This window comes from Rhinatrema bivittatum, chromosome 11, assembly GCF_901001135.1.
Source record: "Rhinatrema bivittatum chromosome 11, aRhiBiv1.1, whole genome shotgun sequence".
In the NCBI taxonomy this organism is placed as follows: domain Eukaryota; kingdom Metazoa; phylum Chordata; class Amphibia; order Gymnophiona; family Rhinatrematidae; genus Rhinatrema; species Rhinatrema bivittatum.
Genome location: NC_042625.1, coordinates 64,595,711 through 64,614,743, shown reverse-complemented (window position 1 = coordinate 64,614,743; position 19,033 = coordinate 64,595,711). Strand labels below are relative to the sequence as shown.

The window sequence follows — 19,033 nt, the reverse complement described above, 5'->3', positions numbered from 1 at the left end:
GATTACTAGAAGTTTCTAGCCTGAGATATGCCAGAACATGTCTCTATAGTGATCCCACAAGTCTGGAATTCTCTTGATCTGCTGATGAAAGGTTGTTTAAAAACTTTTAAAGGGCTTTTAACAACTTATTCCATGGGCTTATTCTCCATGAGCTTAGGTTTCAATGTTTTATTTATGGTAATGCTGCGATTTGTTTTTGTCCTACATAATTTTATGAACATTTCTTTGTTCACCACCTCAGGCCTATGGCATTGGCAATATAAAAAATAAACAGACCGATGGCCTGGCAGCAATGCTGTACACTGCTGTTGGGAGAGCCTGGCTCTATTTTAAATCTGGTTCTTGCTTCTCCTCTGGAAGCAACATTCACAGTGCCTAAGGGACAAAGGGCCTTATTTTCCAAGGCTATCGCAGGCTCACACTACCTACATCGGGGCGGAGTCGGCCCTGGAAGAGGAGGAATCGGGGCATCACTGGGGCAGACTCTGCGACAACGCCGGACGGTGAAAAGGTAAGGGCCTTTTCGCGTCCTATTTCGCGCCTAATAGCACCACCTTTCACGGTGGCGCTATTGGGTGTGAAACCAGCGATCACACCGCAGCTGTGCGATTGCTGCCGGCTAGCGCAGGACGGCCCACCCCCCGTGTCGACTCCACGCCCCCCATTAGCGCAATTTTGTAAAATATTGCAGGCCTACGATACTTTAGAAAATGAGGCCCAAAGCCCTGACTGGCACTTGGTAACATCTCCTACTGTCTGCTATGAAGCACGCTTTGTACCTCACTTTGAACAGTCATAGACCCTGCCTCCTGGCCAAGGACTCTCTCTGCAGCAGCTAGGCTGGAGATGAAGAATCATAAAAATGATTACAATTCCTGCTAAAAAAAATCTGGATAGGATTGACAGAACCAGAAGCTCAGTACTGCATATCAGTAGCTGCTGGGTTATAAAGAGAATTATAAAAATATCAGACTAAGTCCCTACATCATCACTGATTATAAAAAAAACATTTAACAATGAGCTCTGCAAAACCTGACACAAAAGTAAAATATAGTATTATTGAGCCTGTCACAGCCTGACAACTAGCCTCCTACTGAACCACTGTATCAGAGTTAGCAGGCCTGAAGCATCAAACACCCCCAGTCAATTGTCATTTTATATAGTTCTAGGATACTATTCTGAAACTTACCAGGAACTGGGGCCTTCCCAGTGCAGTGAGTTTAATTGCAGAGAATCCATCTTTGGAACTGCCTCCTGTAGAATCAGATGAAGACATCAAATCAGGGTCTATGGCTAAGCTTAAAAATCACATGACTGCTCAGCACTGAGCAGACAATCTTCCTGAAGTCTCTGGAAAGGCAAAGCTTTTCACTGCTTATGTTCTTAAATATACTACCAGAGTCTGGTTTGGAATTCTTATGAATGATGGAAGCAGAACAAACCAATGTAATACTTGGTGGAGAACTTTATAACAAGTTTCAATGGTTTACAAAATCCTTCCCCCATCCCTCCGTTTGCAAGATCAAGTTATAACGAGCCACATCTGGATTAGCCAACAAGGGTCCACCGACCTCAGAAACAAGCAAGAGCTACCACCTGTACCTTCAATGAATTAAGGGCAAAGCCTTTTCTCAATCCATCCTGCAAAAATTCCAAAATGAGTGGGATCTTGAACGAGGAAGAACCCCTAGATCCTCACACCAAGCCTCAAAACACTCGCCAAACCCGCACAGAGACTAAGGAAGTGGAGAACTTTCTTGTTCTTAGCAAGGTAGCAATCGCCATAGTGGAATATCCACACTTCAGCATTCAAGCCCTCTCAAGGACCAAACCCTTTAAGTCAAAAACAGAATTGGATCTTCATGAAGGACAGGCCCCTGTGAACCAGTAACTGGATAGGAGGGTCCACCAGGAGCCTTTGCAAGTCTGCATGCCACAGCCTCCTGGACCAATTTGGTGCCACCAGAAGCACCATCCTCAATCATTCTGCTCAACATGGGCCACAGGGGAAGGCCTATAGGAGCTTGCCCACTGGCCATTCCTGCACGAGTGCATCAATGCCCAAAGACGTGATCTCTTGCAGCTGAAGTAGTAAAGAACCTTCACATTGTGAGATGTCGCCAGCGGTCCACTATGAGCTGAAATGCCTCATTTGACAATTCCCATTTTCCTAGGTCTACACTGTCTGCTGAGAAAGTCAACTCTTAGACTCCCTCATTGCAGGAAAAGACAGCATATCTCCTGAAGATGCCGTTCTACCCATTCCATGAATTGGGCTATTTCCTGCGACACTTGCTGGCTCTTGGTTCCTCCCTGGCAATTGATGGAAGTCATATTCATTGCATTGTCTAACATTATCTGGACTGCTCAACCCATCTAGGTGTCCTGAAGACCACTACTGTGCATCCAACTACGCGCCCCTATGCACACAACTGAGTACCCGGCTAAGCGCACAACTAGACGTACAGCCAGGCGTGCAAGTGCTAATCAACATACCTGAAGAGGGCAGTCTTATGCGCAGAAAAAGAACATGTGAACACCACTGCTGCCTACCATATGGCAAAAAATCTAAGCCTGAGAGGGGAGCCTAGCCCAAAAGGCTGCTCAACTCACCAAACTGCCCGAGTCCCCCAAGCTCCCCTGAGGAGGGAATGGATGTTGGATTGGTGCACCAAGGATGGAGACCGGAGGGGAAAGGAATCCCTAAAATCAACTCCTCCTCCAATCTATCGATCAGGGCATAAATCTTTACTGCTGCGCTCAGCTTTCTGCACCCACTTGACTTTTTTTTTTTTTTAAATGTCATCTAAATCAGCACTGACCCTTGAGAGGTGCCCTGCCACCGGCGCCCTTAAACTATGAGCCCACCCGCCATCTTCGGGCACCCCACAGAACATCTCCACCACCATGTAAAAAAAAAAAAAGGAAAGAAACAAGAAAAAGAAGGAGCAGCGATGAGAATGAGAGACCCGATCAGGAGCCCTGCCCCCACCCCCATCATCCAGGGTAGCACCGACCATTGAAAGGCGCCCTGCGACAAAGGGGCCCTCCCCTTTGTGCAAGTTTAAGTTAATATCTTTGCAATTGGATGTCTCTTTTTGTTTAATATGCTTCCTGTTATGCCTTTTTGTTCAATTGTTAAAAATCTTGCATTTTGAACTTTTGTAAACCATTATGATGGCTTTACCGAATGACGGTATATAAAACTCAAAAATTAAACAAACAGCTAAGTCCATGCCAGCAAAAAACCAGCTACAGGACCAAGGCACTCATCTGAGGGAATAATTTGAAGAAATCACCTCAGGAAACTAGACTGAGGGAGGGACAATAAGTTATCACCACAGAAGAGAGGGGTAATAAACTTTTTTCTCTTTTTATAAAAACTTTAAAGCAATCACCAGTAGGGAGATGCACTTCCACCATCTGCTGGAGAGAGGTGAATACTGGAGGCCTGATGTCAGTGCAGGGGTATATATACCGTGACGTCAGCTTTGCTCAGTCTCCATCTGCTGGTAGAGGTGCATAAACCCTGTCGTGAATCCACCTGATTGCTAAGAAAGAACATTTGTCCTGTGACACTGCAAGCGGCTTGATGAGAGGCTTCAAACAAGGCAAGTCCTGTCTGAATTTGACAGCAGCTGTACACAAATGGGTTTTCCATCTCCATGTTGGTGATAAGCGACAATTGCATACAGCTGAACCCTAACAGTTTTCATGCCAGACTGAAAAGATGTAGAAGATATTCTAGCAGTTTGTGTAGGGCTAGGGAAGGTATCTAGAAGCTTGTCCTCAGACCAGATAGCAACATAAGACATACCATGTTGGGATAGACCAGAGCTCCCCCACAGTCACCACTAATACAAGCAATCTCCAGGCTGTCAACTTGTATCCTCTACTCCTTTCCTCTGCTACATTGAGTCAATTGAAGCAATTCTTGCTCCTCCCCTTACCAGTCCTGTAAGTCACTAAATCCCTGCCTGATTCACCACTAGTATTCACTTCCTAAATTCTAGTGTCCACTCTGCAGAACATCTCTGGCCAAACTCCTGTGCTGATGCAGACTTCATACATTTCAAATTCATTCAGGCCTCCTTCCAATCTGCTATAGCACTTGCTAATCAAGACTACCCCATGCATCTGATAAACTCTTGCATCCAACCCTTGTTGTCTCTTTACCACACAATTCTCTTCTCCTCCCTCACTCTTTGCCTAGAGTACAGCTGACTACTTCCATGACAAGGTTCACAAAGTTAGCCTTGAGTTCTCAAACCAGGTCACTTCTATATCTTTTCCCCATTTTTCCTTTATCCTTCTAGTCTCCACCACTCTCTCCTTGTTCCTCTGACCCCATTTCCTCAGATTTCTCTATTGCAGTCATCCCTTCCATCTGTCACATTCTCTTATCACTTTCTGTGCTTGATGACAGCATGCTTGAAGGCTGTTCCCACTGCCTTCAAGCATGCTGTCATCACACCACTTTTCAAAAAAAAAAAAAAAGCCAGCCCTCATTGGGTCATATTGGTCCTGCCAACTATCATCCTATCTCCCTCCTCCCTTTGGTTTCTAAACTACTTGATTGTACTTTACACTGCTGCTGGCACCCTTGGCACTTTCTCCTGTTCCATCTCAAGTTGTCCCATCTCCTTTAATATACAGACGCTTACAGGCCTCCTCTATTTGCTATTCTGGGACACTGTCACATGATGTGCAGGCATTAGCATGCTTCCATTTGTCTGTCTCTCCAACAGGAGCTGTGCAGACTCTTTGCATGTCACATACCAGATGCCTCGATGCACTTCAGAAATGTTTCCATGTGTTGGTCACATTTGCCCTCATCAGCATAAAAGTATGTCCGGGCGCTAATAACTCCACCTCTGCGGTCTCCAAACCCAGAGGACACCTTGTATTTCTTCTCCCGATGATCTACAGAGATAAAAAAAACAGAGTTACCCCACAGTGGTATATAAACTGCAAAGGATGAAACAGCACACACACACACACAACACTGTAGCGCTGCCTACCATACAACATTTCACCAGCTTCTACATGCTAATACCGTACTACACTTTAAATACTCCACACCTACAACAAAAAGACATTTCCCTTCAAAAATGTGTTTTAAGTTTAAAGGAAGTCCCTTGCTAAGAGTGGTGCACACTTGATGTCATACTATACAATCCAGTCAGATACCAGCCTAGGTGGTGCAATATATGAACAGTTTTTCAAAGGTGCTGGGGCAGCATTGTAGTTGGTGACAATATCAAAGTCTTATTTTTTTTTTTTTTTTTAATAAACCATCACCAGATAGAAGTAACAGCATGCAGTGTGTACATCTGATTTTTCACTCCAGCAGACTGAACCTATGAGACAAGGTAATACTGAACCCAAATTCTTCCAAATCAATTTACTCCTGGGGAGTTCCACAATACTGCATAATGTAGAATTGCTAAAAGGATTTCCTTCCCCTCCTCCCCCACTAAATTTTAAAATGCTGTGCAAAAATGTCAATATTTGTGGGTGAGGTTTGGTTTTTTTTAACATGGTATGTGATAATTATGCATGTTTACTTTTGTAAACTGCTTCAGATGACAGTTTAGATCTGCATAAATGAAGATTCCTCGGGTTGGATGCCAAAATGGGAGGTGAGCAGAATCTGGTCAGGTGGGGAGGAAGTTAGGCACATAAGGAACCTAGCACTGGAGATCACAACTTGGGCGCTCAACTTTCTATATCAGCCTCCCTATTTCTATGTAGAATTTAGACAGCCAAGAAATAAACCTCCCCCTTGAACATGTCCATAAGTAACCCTAATGAAGACAAAGGTACAGCCCTTCCTATAAACTGTGTCCCTGAATACAGAGACAGACATGGCACCTATCTGATATACAGCAGTGCAGGGTAAAGCACTAATACAGGATCCCAACGTGATTGTATACGCAGACACAGTTACATACCATTCTGTTCTCTCTCAGCTTCTGCAGTGCAAGACCTGACCAAAAAACAGAAAAACACACAAAAAAAAGTTACTCCTTTTAGGCCTCCCTGTTCTGATCCCAGTTTGCCCTCCCACCTTAATGCCCACTCTGGTATTTGTGGCACAGATGCACCACACCTGGAAAGAGTAGTAGTGTTGAAGAAGGCCTAGATAACTCCGTCTTCCTACCTCAGGCTTTTGTGTTTCTGCAATATTCTCATAAATACAGCAATGGGCATTGATAGCCATGACCCAGGGTTGGAAAACATCTCAGTGGCTAAAGTTTGGCAATGGACTAGGAATATATGGTTAGATGTGCTATGGCTCCTGGTGGCTGGGCCCTAAAGAGATGATGCCGCAAGGCTGCCCAGAAGGGAATTAAAATGGGGAGAGCAAAGAACAAAATAAAAATAAAGTAAAAGCAAAACAAAGCAACATTTTTCTTCAATTTCTAAGTTTTTGGCTGGTGCTTATGTCTATTTTTTCCCCCATACTTTAACATGAGATCTATTTATTGGCTTCCAACAAGCTCTTGTGATGCACGGCACACTGTCATTCATACAGCCCCACCACACTGTCACCATGCCCCGGAGATGCTCTGTACAAGGGCACGAGAAGCCCAAGAAGTTTATACTGTGGCCTGAGGCTGAGCTAGCTCAGAAAAGATCTCCCACGCTGAAGGAATCTGAGATTAAAAATCCAGAATCTTTGAGCTCTGGGACCAAGATTCACTTGACCATTACAGGAATACAGAGCCTGGTGAGATCTGCAAAGGGCACTAAAATGTTGAGTAGCTGGTTGTGGGACAGACATTTCTATCTGAGCTTGTGAAGGAAACCAATCAAACGCAGAGATCTGAACATGACCAGCTCATACAAGTGAAGGCATCACGTGCCTGTTTCCCCACATCAGCAGGTTGATCATGCGCCGTCTCCCCTTACTGCAGGTTCACAGCAGTGCGAGATCTCACGTGTCAAACACTGCAGCAGAGCTTCTGTCAGGTGGAAGGCTGCTTGCCAGACTAAACACTAGGGCCATGCCCTCTAGGCAGTGAGTGGAAAACAAGTCAGGCTGCTTTCTCAATTTTAGGGCAACACAATGTTATATAAGTAGTGAAGAGCTATTAAGACTGTCACTGGTAGAAGAATCTAAGCTGAAATAAGGTATAGTGTCTGAGGTCCACTGCATTTCATTGATCCTAGGCTATTAAAAATGCAATAAAACAGTATTCATTTCTTTGTATGGCGGGGTACATGTCAGAGTGTGTGAAGGTGTATGTGTGACTCAGATTACTAAAAATAATGCACTCTATACTGCTACACACAAGTCTTTGCTGGCAGTAACTAGGATCCTGTAGCTTTTAAAGGACATCATTGCTAGTTTCTCTGATAATCCCAGATACAATTTCAGTCCTGTAGGCTGTTGTATATAAAATCTTTTACAACTAATTCCCATTTGCAAGGAATGAGGAACAGTTTGTCAGGACAAGATAATAAGAAGGGGGACAGTCCAAGTTAGACTGGCCTTCAGCAGAGGATCTGAGAGCAGAAAGATTGTGTTTGAAGCAAAACCTGGGAGAACTTGCAGGAACTGGTTCCTGAGACTGCCTCTGGGATAATTAACACTAATAGGTTCAGTGTGTTTGAAACCAGAGTTCTGTGTATGCCTGCAAGTGTTGCACTATAAACCAGGTCCAGCAGTTGCATCAAGGACTTAACCCCAGCTGGAGACTGCTGCAGATAGGGGAGACCCAGCATAGAAACTCATACAGTGCATTTAAAATTCTTATTTACAAGTGTTTTATACAGTTTATATGTAAAAGCACAACTGCTGTGGGAAGTACTTTGTTGTACAATCAATCCTTTGGCCAAATTCTGCAGAACTTCCCGGAACTATTCCATGATGCAGTAAAGGCATCTGGGATGGGAACATTGCTCAGGTAACCTTGGAAAATGCTGGAAGCAGGAAAGCTGCAAAGCACTAACTCAGCCTAGAACAAGTCTTACAAATACACTGAAAGATGAGAGGGCCCCAGGAGATACAGGACAGACATTTTAGAAGCAGTTATGCTGTAGGTGAATTGCTCAATGTTACAAAACCCCAGTTACAAAACTTAAGTTTCACCTGTGTGCTGCAAGTGTCTTTAAATATCAATTTATAATTATGCACATACCCAAAAACTAACATCTGTTGCATTTGTACCCAATTTGCAAAGAACATAAGAAGCTAAAGAGACAAAAATAAAAAAAAAAGCCACACAACACACAGCTCTTGGACTAATCAAACAAAGCACTACAAGCAGAGATATTTTCAAAAGTATTTGTTTTTGGCTTCACGGTTGATTCAGTTTATAATTCTCATAAGAGCTAAGAGGGCAATTTCCAAAAGTCTGTGACCACTTACCCTTTTAAAAATCAGGTATCTGAAAGTTGCCCACCCTCCTTACGGTGGAACCAATATGCCTTGTTCCACAACACGTATTACTTGCACTGAGCAGAGACATTCTCAGGTGATAGCACAATGTATCTAATTTTACATTTTCAAAACTGTGCATGTTTGGAAAGGGCAAGTTTCCTCAGAAAAGCTGTATGTGTCTGTAGGTACTCTCTCTAGGCAGTTCTCAAAGGGAAATTACACAAATGTACTTTCCCTTTGAGAAAGTGAGTACAGAATTGTACTGAAAACTTTTTTTTAAAAATGCCCTCCAAAGCGTACTGCTGCTATTCAGGGATTCTCTGCTGTCACATGCTCATTGTCCTGAGGTACAGATGCCCAATGGCTAAAGATAAGAACTATCTGTAGTACCTACATCAGTCCAGACTCCTGGTTTTGTATTCCTGCCAGCAGATGGAGACAGTTTTATTGAAATGCTATACAATGTGCCACCTGCAGTCCCTCAGTATGGAACTGTATCCAAGCCCAAGATGCCAAACCAAGCAACTATGTTTAACAGCCCATCCGATTCCCTATGAACAGGAGGGTGGTGATGCTGTAAAGGTCTGTGAAAGAAAACGAGAAAGTGAAAACAGCATAGTGACCAGCTAACAACTCTGCAATAACTCTGTCATAACTACAAACCAACAGATAAACCGAGCTGACAACTCTCCCCCTCATACCAAGGGCAGCATTCTGGACTGATCTGTGGTACTACAAGAACGAAAATTAGCAATTAAGAACCAAATTTTCTTTTCCCTGTACATACCCAGATCAGTCCAGATTCCTGGTATGTACCTAAGCCCACTAAACTGGATGGAACCTGGAAAGTCCCGCTCACAGAACACTCACCAAAACCAGCCACAGTCAGAGCACCAACATACAAAGGATGTCTGGTGAAAGCGTGCAGATTTCCAAGTTGCTGCCCTGCAAATCTCCTGTAGCGACACCTGCTGAGCCTCAGCCCAAGAGGCTGCCTGCGAACATGTCGAACGAGCCCTCAAATCTTCAGGCACCAACCAACCCTTAGAAATATATACAGAACCAATCGCCTGCTTCAGGCAATGCACAATCATAGCTTTGGAAATAACTTATCAATGTTTTATACTTAGGAAAATGCATAAGCATTGCCAAGACAGGCAGAGAGATTTTGAAATGAAGTTTGCCATAAAGGCAAAAACTCATAATAAAAACTTTAAATATATCCAAAGCAAGAAACCTGTGAGAGTTGGTTGACCATTAGATGACTGTGGGGTTAGAGGGGCTCTTGGGGAAGATAAGGCCATTGCAGAAAGACTAAATGAGTTCTTTGCTTCCATGTTTACTAATGAGGATGTTGGAGAGATACCAGTTCTGGAGATGGTTTTCAGATGAACTGAACCAAATCATTGAACCTGGAAGATGTAGAAGACCAGATTGACAAGATTAAAAAAAAAAAAGTAGAAAATTACCTGGACCAGATCATATGCATCCTAGGGTACTAAAGGAACTCAGAAATGAAATTTCTGATCTATTAATTAAAATTTGTAACCTATCATTAAAATCATCCATTGTACCTGAAGACTAGAGGGTGGCCAATATAACCCCAATATTTAAAAAGGGCTCCAGGGGCAATCCGGGAACTATAGATCAGTGAGCCTGACTTCAGTGCCGGGAAAAATAGTGGAAACTATTCTAAAGATCAAAATCACAGAGCATACAGAGAGACATGATTTAATGGAACGGAAAGTCTGATACTCCACGCATATCCAGCATACCTCTCTGCTTCAAACGGCAAGGGGAATGAAGAAAAGTGGATCTATATCCAGACAACAACCAACAAGGACTGAATTACATAGTCTGGGTAAGCAGATAGGCATGGGTGTAGCTTGCTTATTGCAGCTGTTACTACCCCTGACTAATTAAGCTAGATATTCACTTAGATGCAGTTCCAACACTGCTCTCTGCGTTAATGGTGGGGGTGGAAGGGAAATAGAACCAAAAAGGTTACTAAGAACCAAGACTAACAGAAGTATGAGGGAAAAAAAAATGCAAAGCTTGCTGGGAAGATTGGATGGGCCGTTTGGTCTTCTTCCGCCGACATTTCTAGGTTTCTATGATTTACCCAAGGGAAGTCGTGCCTCACAAATCTGCTTCATTTTTTTGAAGAGGTTAACATATGGATAAATGTGAACTGGTAGATGCAGTGTATTTGGATTTTCAGAAGGCCTTTGACAAAGTCCCTCATGAGAGGCTTCTAAGAAAACTAAAAAAAAAAAGTCATGGGATAGGAGGCAATGTCCTTTCATGGATTACAAACTGGTTAAAAAGACAGGACAGATAGGATTAAATGGTCAATTTTTTCAGTGGAAAAGGGTAAATAGTGGAGTGCCCTAGGGATCTCTCTCTCTATATCTATATACATATACACACACACATACATATATAAATAAATGATCTGGAAAGGAATACGAGGGAGGTTATCAAATTTGCGGATGATACAAAATTATTCAGAGTAGTTAAATCACAAGCGGATTGTGATACATTACAGGAGGACCTTGGCAAGACAAAGATTGGGCATCCAAATGGCAGATGAAATTTAATGTGGACAAGTGCAAGGTGATGCATATAGGGAAAAATAACCCATGCTGTAGTTACACGATGTTATGTACCATATTAGGAGCTACCACCCAGGAAAAAGGTCTAGGCATCATCGTAGATAATACATTGAAATCATTGCTGCAGCACACTGAGCCCATCAAAAAAGCAAACAGTGTTAGGAATTATTAGGAAGGGAATGGTGAATAAAAATGGAAAAAAAAATGTCATAATGCCTCTGTATTGCTCCATGGTGAGACCACCTGGTTTGGCCACTGTTGGAGATAGAATGCTGGGCTTGATGGACCCTTGGTCTGACCCAATATGGCATGTTATGTTCTTACCTAGGTATATACATCTGTTTAGGTACCCCTCCCCCCTCACTTTCCAGGCAAGCCTTCCATCCGCCTATCTGAAAAATCAATATCAGGCATAGCACCTCACAGGTCCCCCCCCTACCACCACAAGCAATATACATTATAAGATACTAGCCTGAGAGGCCTCCTGCCCCTGGGATTAGAACAAGTGGTCTCTGGGTCTCTTAATCCTATCCCATGCCCCACCCAAAACCTTACAAAGTCTCCCAATACACCAAAAGCACAATATATTCATACCACTCCCAACAGCATCCAGCATTGCTTTGACTCTGAAAAACATCTTCAAGCACAGCCTGCAGCTAGAGACACAGTTACCTTCTCCCAAGCAGGTCTGCATTTGTCAGTACACACATTAGGCCTGTGCCTAGGGCAGCAGAAATCTGGAAGGCAGTAGTCTGGCTGAATCTTGAAGTTCAGTAGTTCTGAAGAGTAGAGAATAGCCCTTTGTTAAGAACATAACATACTGGGTCAGACCAAGGGTCCATCAAGCCCAGCATCCTATTTCCAACAGAGGCCAAATCAGGCCACAAGAACCTGGCAAGTACCCAATCAGGGGAGGGGAGATGTAGGTCAGCTAGGGGACATGTGTCTGTATGGGTCATTTTGGGTAGGATGTTAGAGGGTATGCAAGAAGGAGCAGGATCAGAGCATGATAGGGACACCTCCCTACTCCTTTCCCATCCACTGCAATTCAAAATTCTCCTTCCCTTGAATTCCCTCTCCAAGATCCTGAAACCAATTCCAACTCTTCCCTTACTTCCTCAATCCAAGATCCTCTATCTCTCCAGAGTTTTCATACTCCTTCCCATTTCTCCTCACCCCAATCCTGATGCTCCTCCATTCTTCCCATCCCTGTACCAATAAAGTTATAGTGTTATAGTTATACCTGCTGTATTTTTATAACGTGATATAAAATATGGAAATGTTTGGTAATTTGCTTCAGAACTTTAGGTTTTTCCCCACAGGAAGCTAGGGAACTGTGCCTTAGACCTTCTGCTCCCTGTTGTCATAGCTTGGAAGGGGGGGGGGGGGGGGGAGGAACGAGAGCGTGCTGGGGTAGACAGAGTGCCTAGGGGTTGCCAAAATCCTAAATCAGTCGCTGCTCCCAAGCACTTGTATTGCTTGTGATGATCTGTGAGGGGGCATCTTGGTGTGCCCACTTGGTCCTGGCTTCAAGCTGCTGGTTTGCTTCTCAGCCATGGTCAGGAAAACAGAAAGTCAAGCAGGACAGTGGGGAAGTGGCACCACTGAATATCAAAATGTAAAATGGGGAGGGGGGGGGGGAATTACAAATGCTGCAAACCTGACAGAGAACTCTAGGTGCAAAATAAATAGAGAAAGCATTCTTCAGTTGTGTCACTCCTAAGTTGGCAACTGTTGGGGAAATAAAACTGAGGAGCTGTGGCCACAGACATGTGGCAAGGCCTCTGAATGACTGAAAGAACATTCTAAGTTCTGGTACTTATTATGCATCAATATATGGAACAGGACCAGTATGTGTCTGCTTGTCAGACAGGATGATATTTCAGCTGGCAGCAAGAGAGGTAGGACCATATCTTCTGATCAGCCTTCTTAAACCAGAAGAATGCCAACTACTGTTCTCTCTCTACATCCCCTCCAGAGCAGATATATATATATTGTACTCTGTAGAGTCTTCCCTCCCCGCTCATTCTACTATCTCAGCCCAAACCAGAGTGGGAGCGTGAGGACGGCTGTGATTAAAAATGACTTGCAGCATTTTGTTTCAGGTTCAGGCTGTGACTGGCTGAGATTTCCCATACAGCAGGAGCCTGAGTCACTGGCATTCCCTCTAACCTTCACATGCTCCCAGTCAGCAGCCCTGTTTGTACAAAGGCACTGCCTCCACAACAGCCAATCTCCTTCAGGGGATGGGCCGCAACCACCAATCATAAGGAGACTGGCAGGCTGCCAGGAACTAGCAAAAGTACGAGTGTTCCCGTAAACATTTGACAGCTAATATTTCTCAATACTTAAGTCATTTTCTGACAAATTATGCAGAACTTCCACTCCACCTCCCTGTGCTTTGTCTAATCTCTAAGATCTGTGAAAAGTGGTTACAGGCTCAGAGGTTTAAAGAGTACAAAATAGTGCAATCATGCATTTGGAGAGCAAAAATCCAAAAGGGGGGGGGGGGTGAGGGGGAGATATTAGGATAACAGATCAGGACAGGGACCTTGCAGGAACTGTAAGGATCTCAAGTTTGTGCAAAAAATAGGATGTGGTGCATAGAAAAGGAAGAGGGGATAATACCCTTGTACCACCAGCTTGTAACAGTGGCTTTAGATGCCCCAGGTGAAACTTTACAGCCTTCTGCCTAATCCCAACCCTTCACAATTCTCCATCTAGTACAGAAGAAAATACAGAAAATAGTTCAAAGCTCAAAGTCACAATAGGAAAGAAAATAGATCTTTTGGGGAAAAGCGTGAACTGCTTCTATTTTCCCCAGATAGTTGTTCCTGGAACCAGAGAGTAACACAGTCTTTTCTCAAGTCCAGTACTTCCTCCAAGACAACTCATACCCTGGTTCTTAGACTAATGCACCTTCCCTCCATATAAAGACATGGGGGATATGGCTGAGACATTCAGCTACGTCAACTGTTGAACTAATGCTCAAGCAGCAAACTTTTTCTTGCAGGGTGGAACGAGTTACAGAACAAAAAGAAAAGTTAAGGTTTAAAGTGAAAACAGCAGTAACCTTAGTAAATATTTCTTCACAGAGCGTGGTGGGTACATGGACAGCAGAAAGATAGAATTCCAACATGCTGGAGAAGGGTACATTTGTTTCTGGTTTCCTTTCATGTGTTTCAGGATCTGGTTCCCCTGCTCCTGCCAAGTCAGATGGATCTACGTTCTGAGAATATTTGGGGGTCACCCAACAAATTGGACACATGTCGACACTTCATTAAGGCTAATCATTTCAGCTAAATAAATCCACAGAGTGGGCCCAACACATGCATATATATCCTTTACATTAAACAGCTAAAAAGCATAGGACAAAGGATCTTAGCAACAAAAAAAACAGATCTGTGGCATTGTAACAGGATGTAAATTAGGCAGACTAAACGGCTTTATGGACATCTGCTAGCAGATTTTTTATTTCTCAATGCAGTAAGCTAATACATCGGGAGTTACGAAGTATACAACTGGGAAGAGGGGTTTTCTTTCAGAAGACTGCCCTCTCGTCATTATGGAGTAGAGAAGCCTCATGCTACCACCATCAAGTGCCAACACAGGAACCAGCAGGGCCATGGAACGCTTACAATCTTATCCCATTAGTGTGCTGTTCCTGGATGCTGAAACCTTAGATAGTACTATTCAGGACATGTAAAATTTCTCTCTTTCATTGCATTAAGCTGGTATGGTGGCTAGCTCACTTTGGGACTAGTTCAGATCTCATGTGTTATTTGCTTCTTGGTTTTAGCTCCGATTCAAGTTGATGCAACTATTCTCTTAGCACCACCTCCGGTCAGCAGCAAAATGGGAGTTATTCCAGCACATCTCTCTGCATTGGGAGGAAATTCTTATATGTCCTCATTAGCATGGAATTTCCATGCCAGGGCATTAATTTAAAAATGCAGTGTTGTGCACATTTTTTGAACAGAAAACTTGTTGCATCAAAGTGTACACAACTACGGATAAAGTTGTGCATTCTGGGGGGGCGCTCTCGCCGCGGAGCAAGATGGCCACCTAATCTCAGTGCTCCCGCACTGAGATTAGGTGGCCGATCTGTAGTTAAGCGAGATGGAAGGGTGGCATCTAGACAACTAGCAAATTGGGGGTGTCAACCCTTCCAGCTCACCTGCCAACTATACAGATCATGAACATGACCCTGTCATTCACTCACAGGCCGATACAGTAAAGCGCGGCCGCGATTACCCCGTTTCTAACCCGCAATTTGGCCGCGCAATTCCAACCCGCGATTCACTATCCCTTTTAACCCATCCTTACCACTTCTTTAAATCAACGGGCAGCCTGCAACGCCTTAGGCCGGCAGGACCTACACTGCAAACTCCCTTTTTTTTCCTCACAGTCAAAACAGAAGAAAGCATTTATTTCCCTGCTGCTGGTTGCTAACTGACAACTCGGGGAAGATTATCTCAGGGGAAGGAGGGAACCAGGACCCCTAGCTTTCCTACCTCTGGATGCTGCAGGCTAAAGCTGAACAGGGATTGCCAACCCCCCAGTCGCCCGGCTCAACCCAAAGGATGGCCCACGAAGGAACCTACCACCCTAGGGAGCGTCTCCTCTAATCTTTTCCTAATTTCTTCTCTAATCTATTTTTAAGGTTTTGGTTTGCTAAACTGCAGGTTTGCACCTCTACCATCTGCTAGAGAGAAATACTGAGAGACTGCAGGTGACTAAGTAGCAGTGCCTGAAAAGCTCTCAGTTCTCTGCCTCAATCTGCAGCTAGGGATGAAAAAACCCACTTTTCTGGACTGATCTGGGATATGAACCGGAATTTAGTTTTGTCCAACTCTCTCCACCTCATAGGTGACAAATTATAAGTGTCCAACTTGTACCATTACCCAAAGACACCAAGACTCCTCACCTTAGCTCCAGGATTTCCCTCTGAAGGAGAAAATAGAAGACAGATCACATCTCTTGGCAAATTATTGCACAGGAGACCCAGAGCCCTATGCACATGTTCCACTACAATAAGAGGAGCTTCATGTAGTTCCTGATCTTCCATCCCAAAGAGGGCCTTGCAAATTTTTTCAGGGATACAACAGCCTCCATAAATCGCCTTTTCAAGTATGCCCTGGATGATGTATATTGTTCACCTTGACCTGTTTACCAGGTCTTCTAATTTATCAAAAAAAAAGTCTCCAATTTTGCTTCCTCCAGCTCTTGGATCACTTTTTTTTGTGTTTCAGACAGTTGCTCTAACTGCTCTTCCAGCTTCAATGCTACCACCTCCATCCCAACACCAATTTCAGTAATATATCCCTTCAAGTCTGAAATCACGTCCACACATCGGTGAAAGGTGAAATTCATTCTGCCTTTAAATTCTTTAAACCAGGCTCTCAACTCAGTGCAGCTAGTTGCTGCCTGGCCACAATTCGTCCTCCTCTTCAGAGCCAGAGGTCACCTGCTCCCGCGTGGCCTTGCTCTTCTCGCCACACTTTGGATTTGCCTCCCCTGCCATGAATAAGCTTTTAATTTCAGCTATTTTTCTCTGAGTAGCCATACCTGCAGGACAGTCCAAGCGAGATTCCACCATCACAGTAAGCTTTGCCTTACAGCACAATAGCGAATTTGACTGATTTTAAAAGTTTGGGTCAACACTTCGATCTCATATGCCCACTTTGAGCACAGAGGTCACTTCCTCCCTCCGGAAACCATTTCTCAAAATTCATTCCTCCTTTTTCTGTTCCTTAACATGCATGTAATTGATTCCATTAGTTCTGCGAAACTAGGTAGTGACAGCACTTCAGGAATGTTGTTCCATATACAGGCAGTCAGACTTAAGAAAAAATAGCCAATAAAATATAACCCATAAAGAATTAGCATCAACTAATTAAAAAAAAAATTAGCACATTCGCTACATTAGTGAACTCAGCATCAGATAATGCACACAGATCTAATCCACTGCTTCTCGCCACACAATGAGCCACAAGCAGTATCAGAAAAATGCACTCAAGTTCAATTCATTTGCTGGTTCTATAGGAGGGGACTTCTGGGTCTTAACCCCCTGCAGACAGCTTCCTTTTTCCAATAATCCCTTCAATTAATATGAAATACACATACCGAGTGTGAGTAAAATCTTATTTATTCAGGAGCTACCGTAATGACACTAATACAGAACTTATTAGGAAAAAAGAAAATATTTACAAAAGCATGCTTGACATCTGGTGCTTATCAGACTACAGAATTAATGCCATCACATCCCCTAGCGTAGACCTGCATTCAAGAGCTAAAAATCAATCTCTGACCTACTGATAGGGATAGATTAAAAATTCTAAGTTTCTCACCAGCGCAATCTCTCTGAACTGGCAAGATCTGTTCCCTGGGTACGGGTGTCCAGAGCTGAGAAGGACTTCACCTTATCTCTCGCCAGCAACAGGGGGAAAAACAAGTGAAACCAGGGGTTGGGCACAGAGCCATGCCTGCAAAGTATGTGCAGGGAGTTTATTTTGCACCTGCAAACTCTGTAGGCATCTTTGTACTTGCATTCTCCGCCACGTAACGTGTCAAAGAGAAAGCCCACAGGGAGGACCCCCTTTTAAAAAGGGCGAGTCTGCAGATCCCACATGCACAAAGTACAAGGCACCAGTTGGCCTTCAGGCTCCAGAAAACAGAAAATTGTTCTCTGAATCAAGTTCTCATTACTGTAGGGCTACACTAAAGGCCCGATTTATCAAGGTCTTTCCACAGACAAAAAAAAAAAAGGGTATGAAACTAATCTGCTATGACAAGTGACTTCAGTGTTTGCACTACTCTAAGTAAGTCCTTGGCAGCCCACGTACAATACAGGTAGAGGACAAATATTCTCACAGCCACCAGTGACTACAAAGGGACTTCATAAGTTATGGAGATCTGATCAGGGACCCCCAGGAATTGTTCAAAACCCAGGAGACCTTAAAGAATGATAGCTGACCAAAAATGGGATCAGGATTCTTCACTGTTGGTGGGATGCGCATGTCATAACTGTCCCATTTATGGAATCGTTTTATTGTACATCTCCTAGACCTTTTTTTGCAATTAGGCGATTCATACATTTAAATAAATCTAATCTACAGTTTAGAATTTCAACAATTTGTCATCAAAACTATTTTGATGGCCCAGGCTACAAACAGGAGCTTTAAATCATACGGAAAGCTATTGTACCAGCTTCAGGGGTCAACATACTCACTCCACATCCTTCTTCTCTGCCTCCTCCTGTGTCAAGTCTTCCTCCACACCATAATCAAGCACAGACCCCACCCCAAAGGCCTGGTTTTTTCTGATTAAAGGTTTGATAGATTCTTGGTCCTCTCCAGCCACAAACTGTCCATAAAACGTCATCTTCATCATCTTCTCGAACAGCCACTTTCCCAGGATGGCCCTGGAGATATTCATCAGCTGTGAAAACAGAGCAAAGCTGGAAACCACAGACCTTCATCAATTTCACAGGCTAAAGGAGAAGCAGCGGACACTTTGCCAACTGTATGTAATCCTTCACCACTTCTTAAAATGAGTTTGGCGAGTGCCATGAACACTTCCTAAGCTGAGCCTAAGGCACTGTATGTTACAGTTGTCCTTAAGTATCTGGAAATCATTTTACCCTCTGCTGGCTCAGGTACAAACACTGGGAGATGCATCAAGCTGCCGTTGTGCTCTAATGCATGTTAAACAGCATATATCATGCAATAAAGTACTACCACTGTACTATTTTGCATCTCCTTGCCCTTCTACCCTCCCCTATTACAATGTTCTTTGCATGCGATTTGCATACCATGAACGTAAATGCTTAGGCAATCCTATACAAAATATTTTATCTTGGCCAACTGAGGTGGTGCTCAATAGTGATAAACCACCACCTATCTGAAAAGCATTAAATGTGAGGTGGGAGGCCTGGGACCCTAATGCAGGTCCTGAGACTTCCACCTCACATTTAAAGAGCTGGCAAAAAAAAAAAAAGTCTCATGGCCATATGGGGAGGTTGAGCAGA

General features: G+C 43.6%; 1 protein-coding gene across 1 annotated transcript in view; it reads right to left on the bottom strand.

Moving 5' to 3' along the window:
- LOC115100895 (proline dehydrogenase 1, mitochondrial-like) overlaps window positions 1-19,033 on the bottom strand; it is a 55,366-nt gene that overhangs the window by 31,678 nt on the left and 4,655 nt on the right. Inside the window, exons 2-5 of the mRNA XM_029619954.1 lie at window positions 18,236-18,444; window positions 5,955-5,989; window positions 4,780-4,923; window positions 1,190-1,254 (exon numbers count right to left, since the gene is read on the bottom strand). Of these exons, the coding sequence (XP_029475814.1) occupies window positions 1,190-1,254; window positions 4,780-4,923; window positions 5,955-5,989; window positions 18,236-18,444 (453 nt within the window). The remainder of the gene's footprint in view (window positions 1-1,189; window positions 1,255-4,779; window positions 4,924-5,954; window positions 5,990-18,235; window positions 18,445-19,033) is intronic.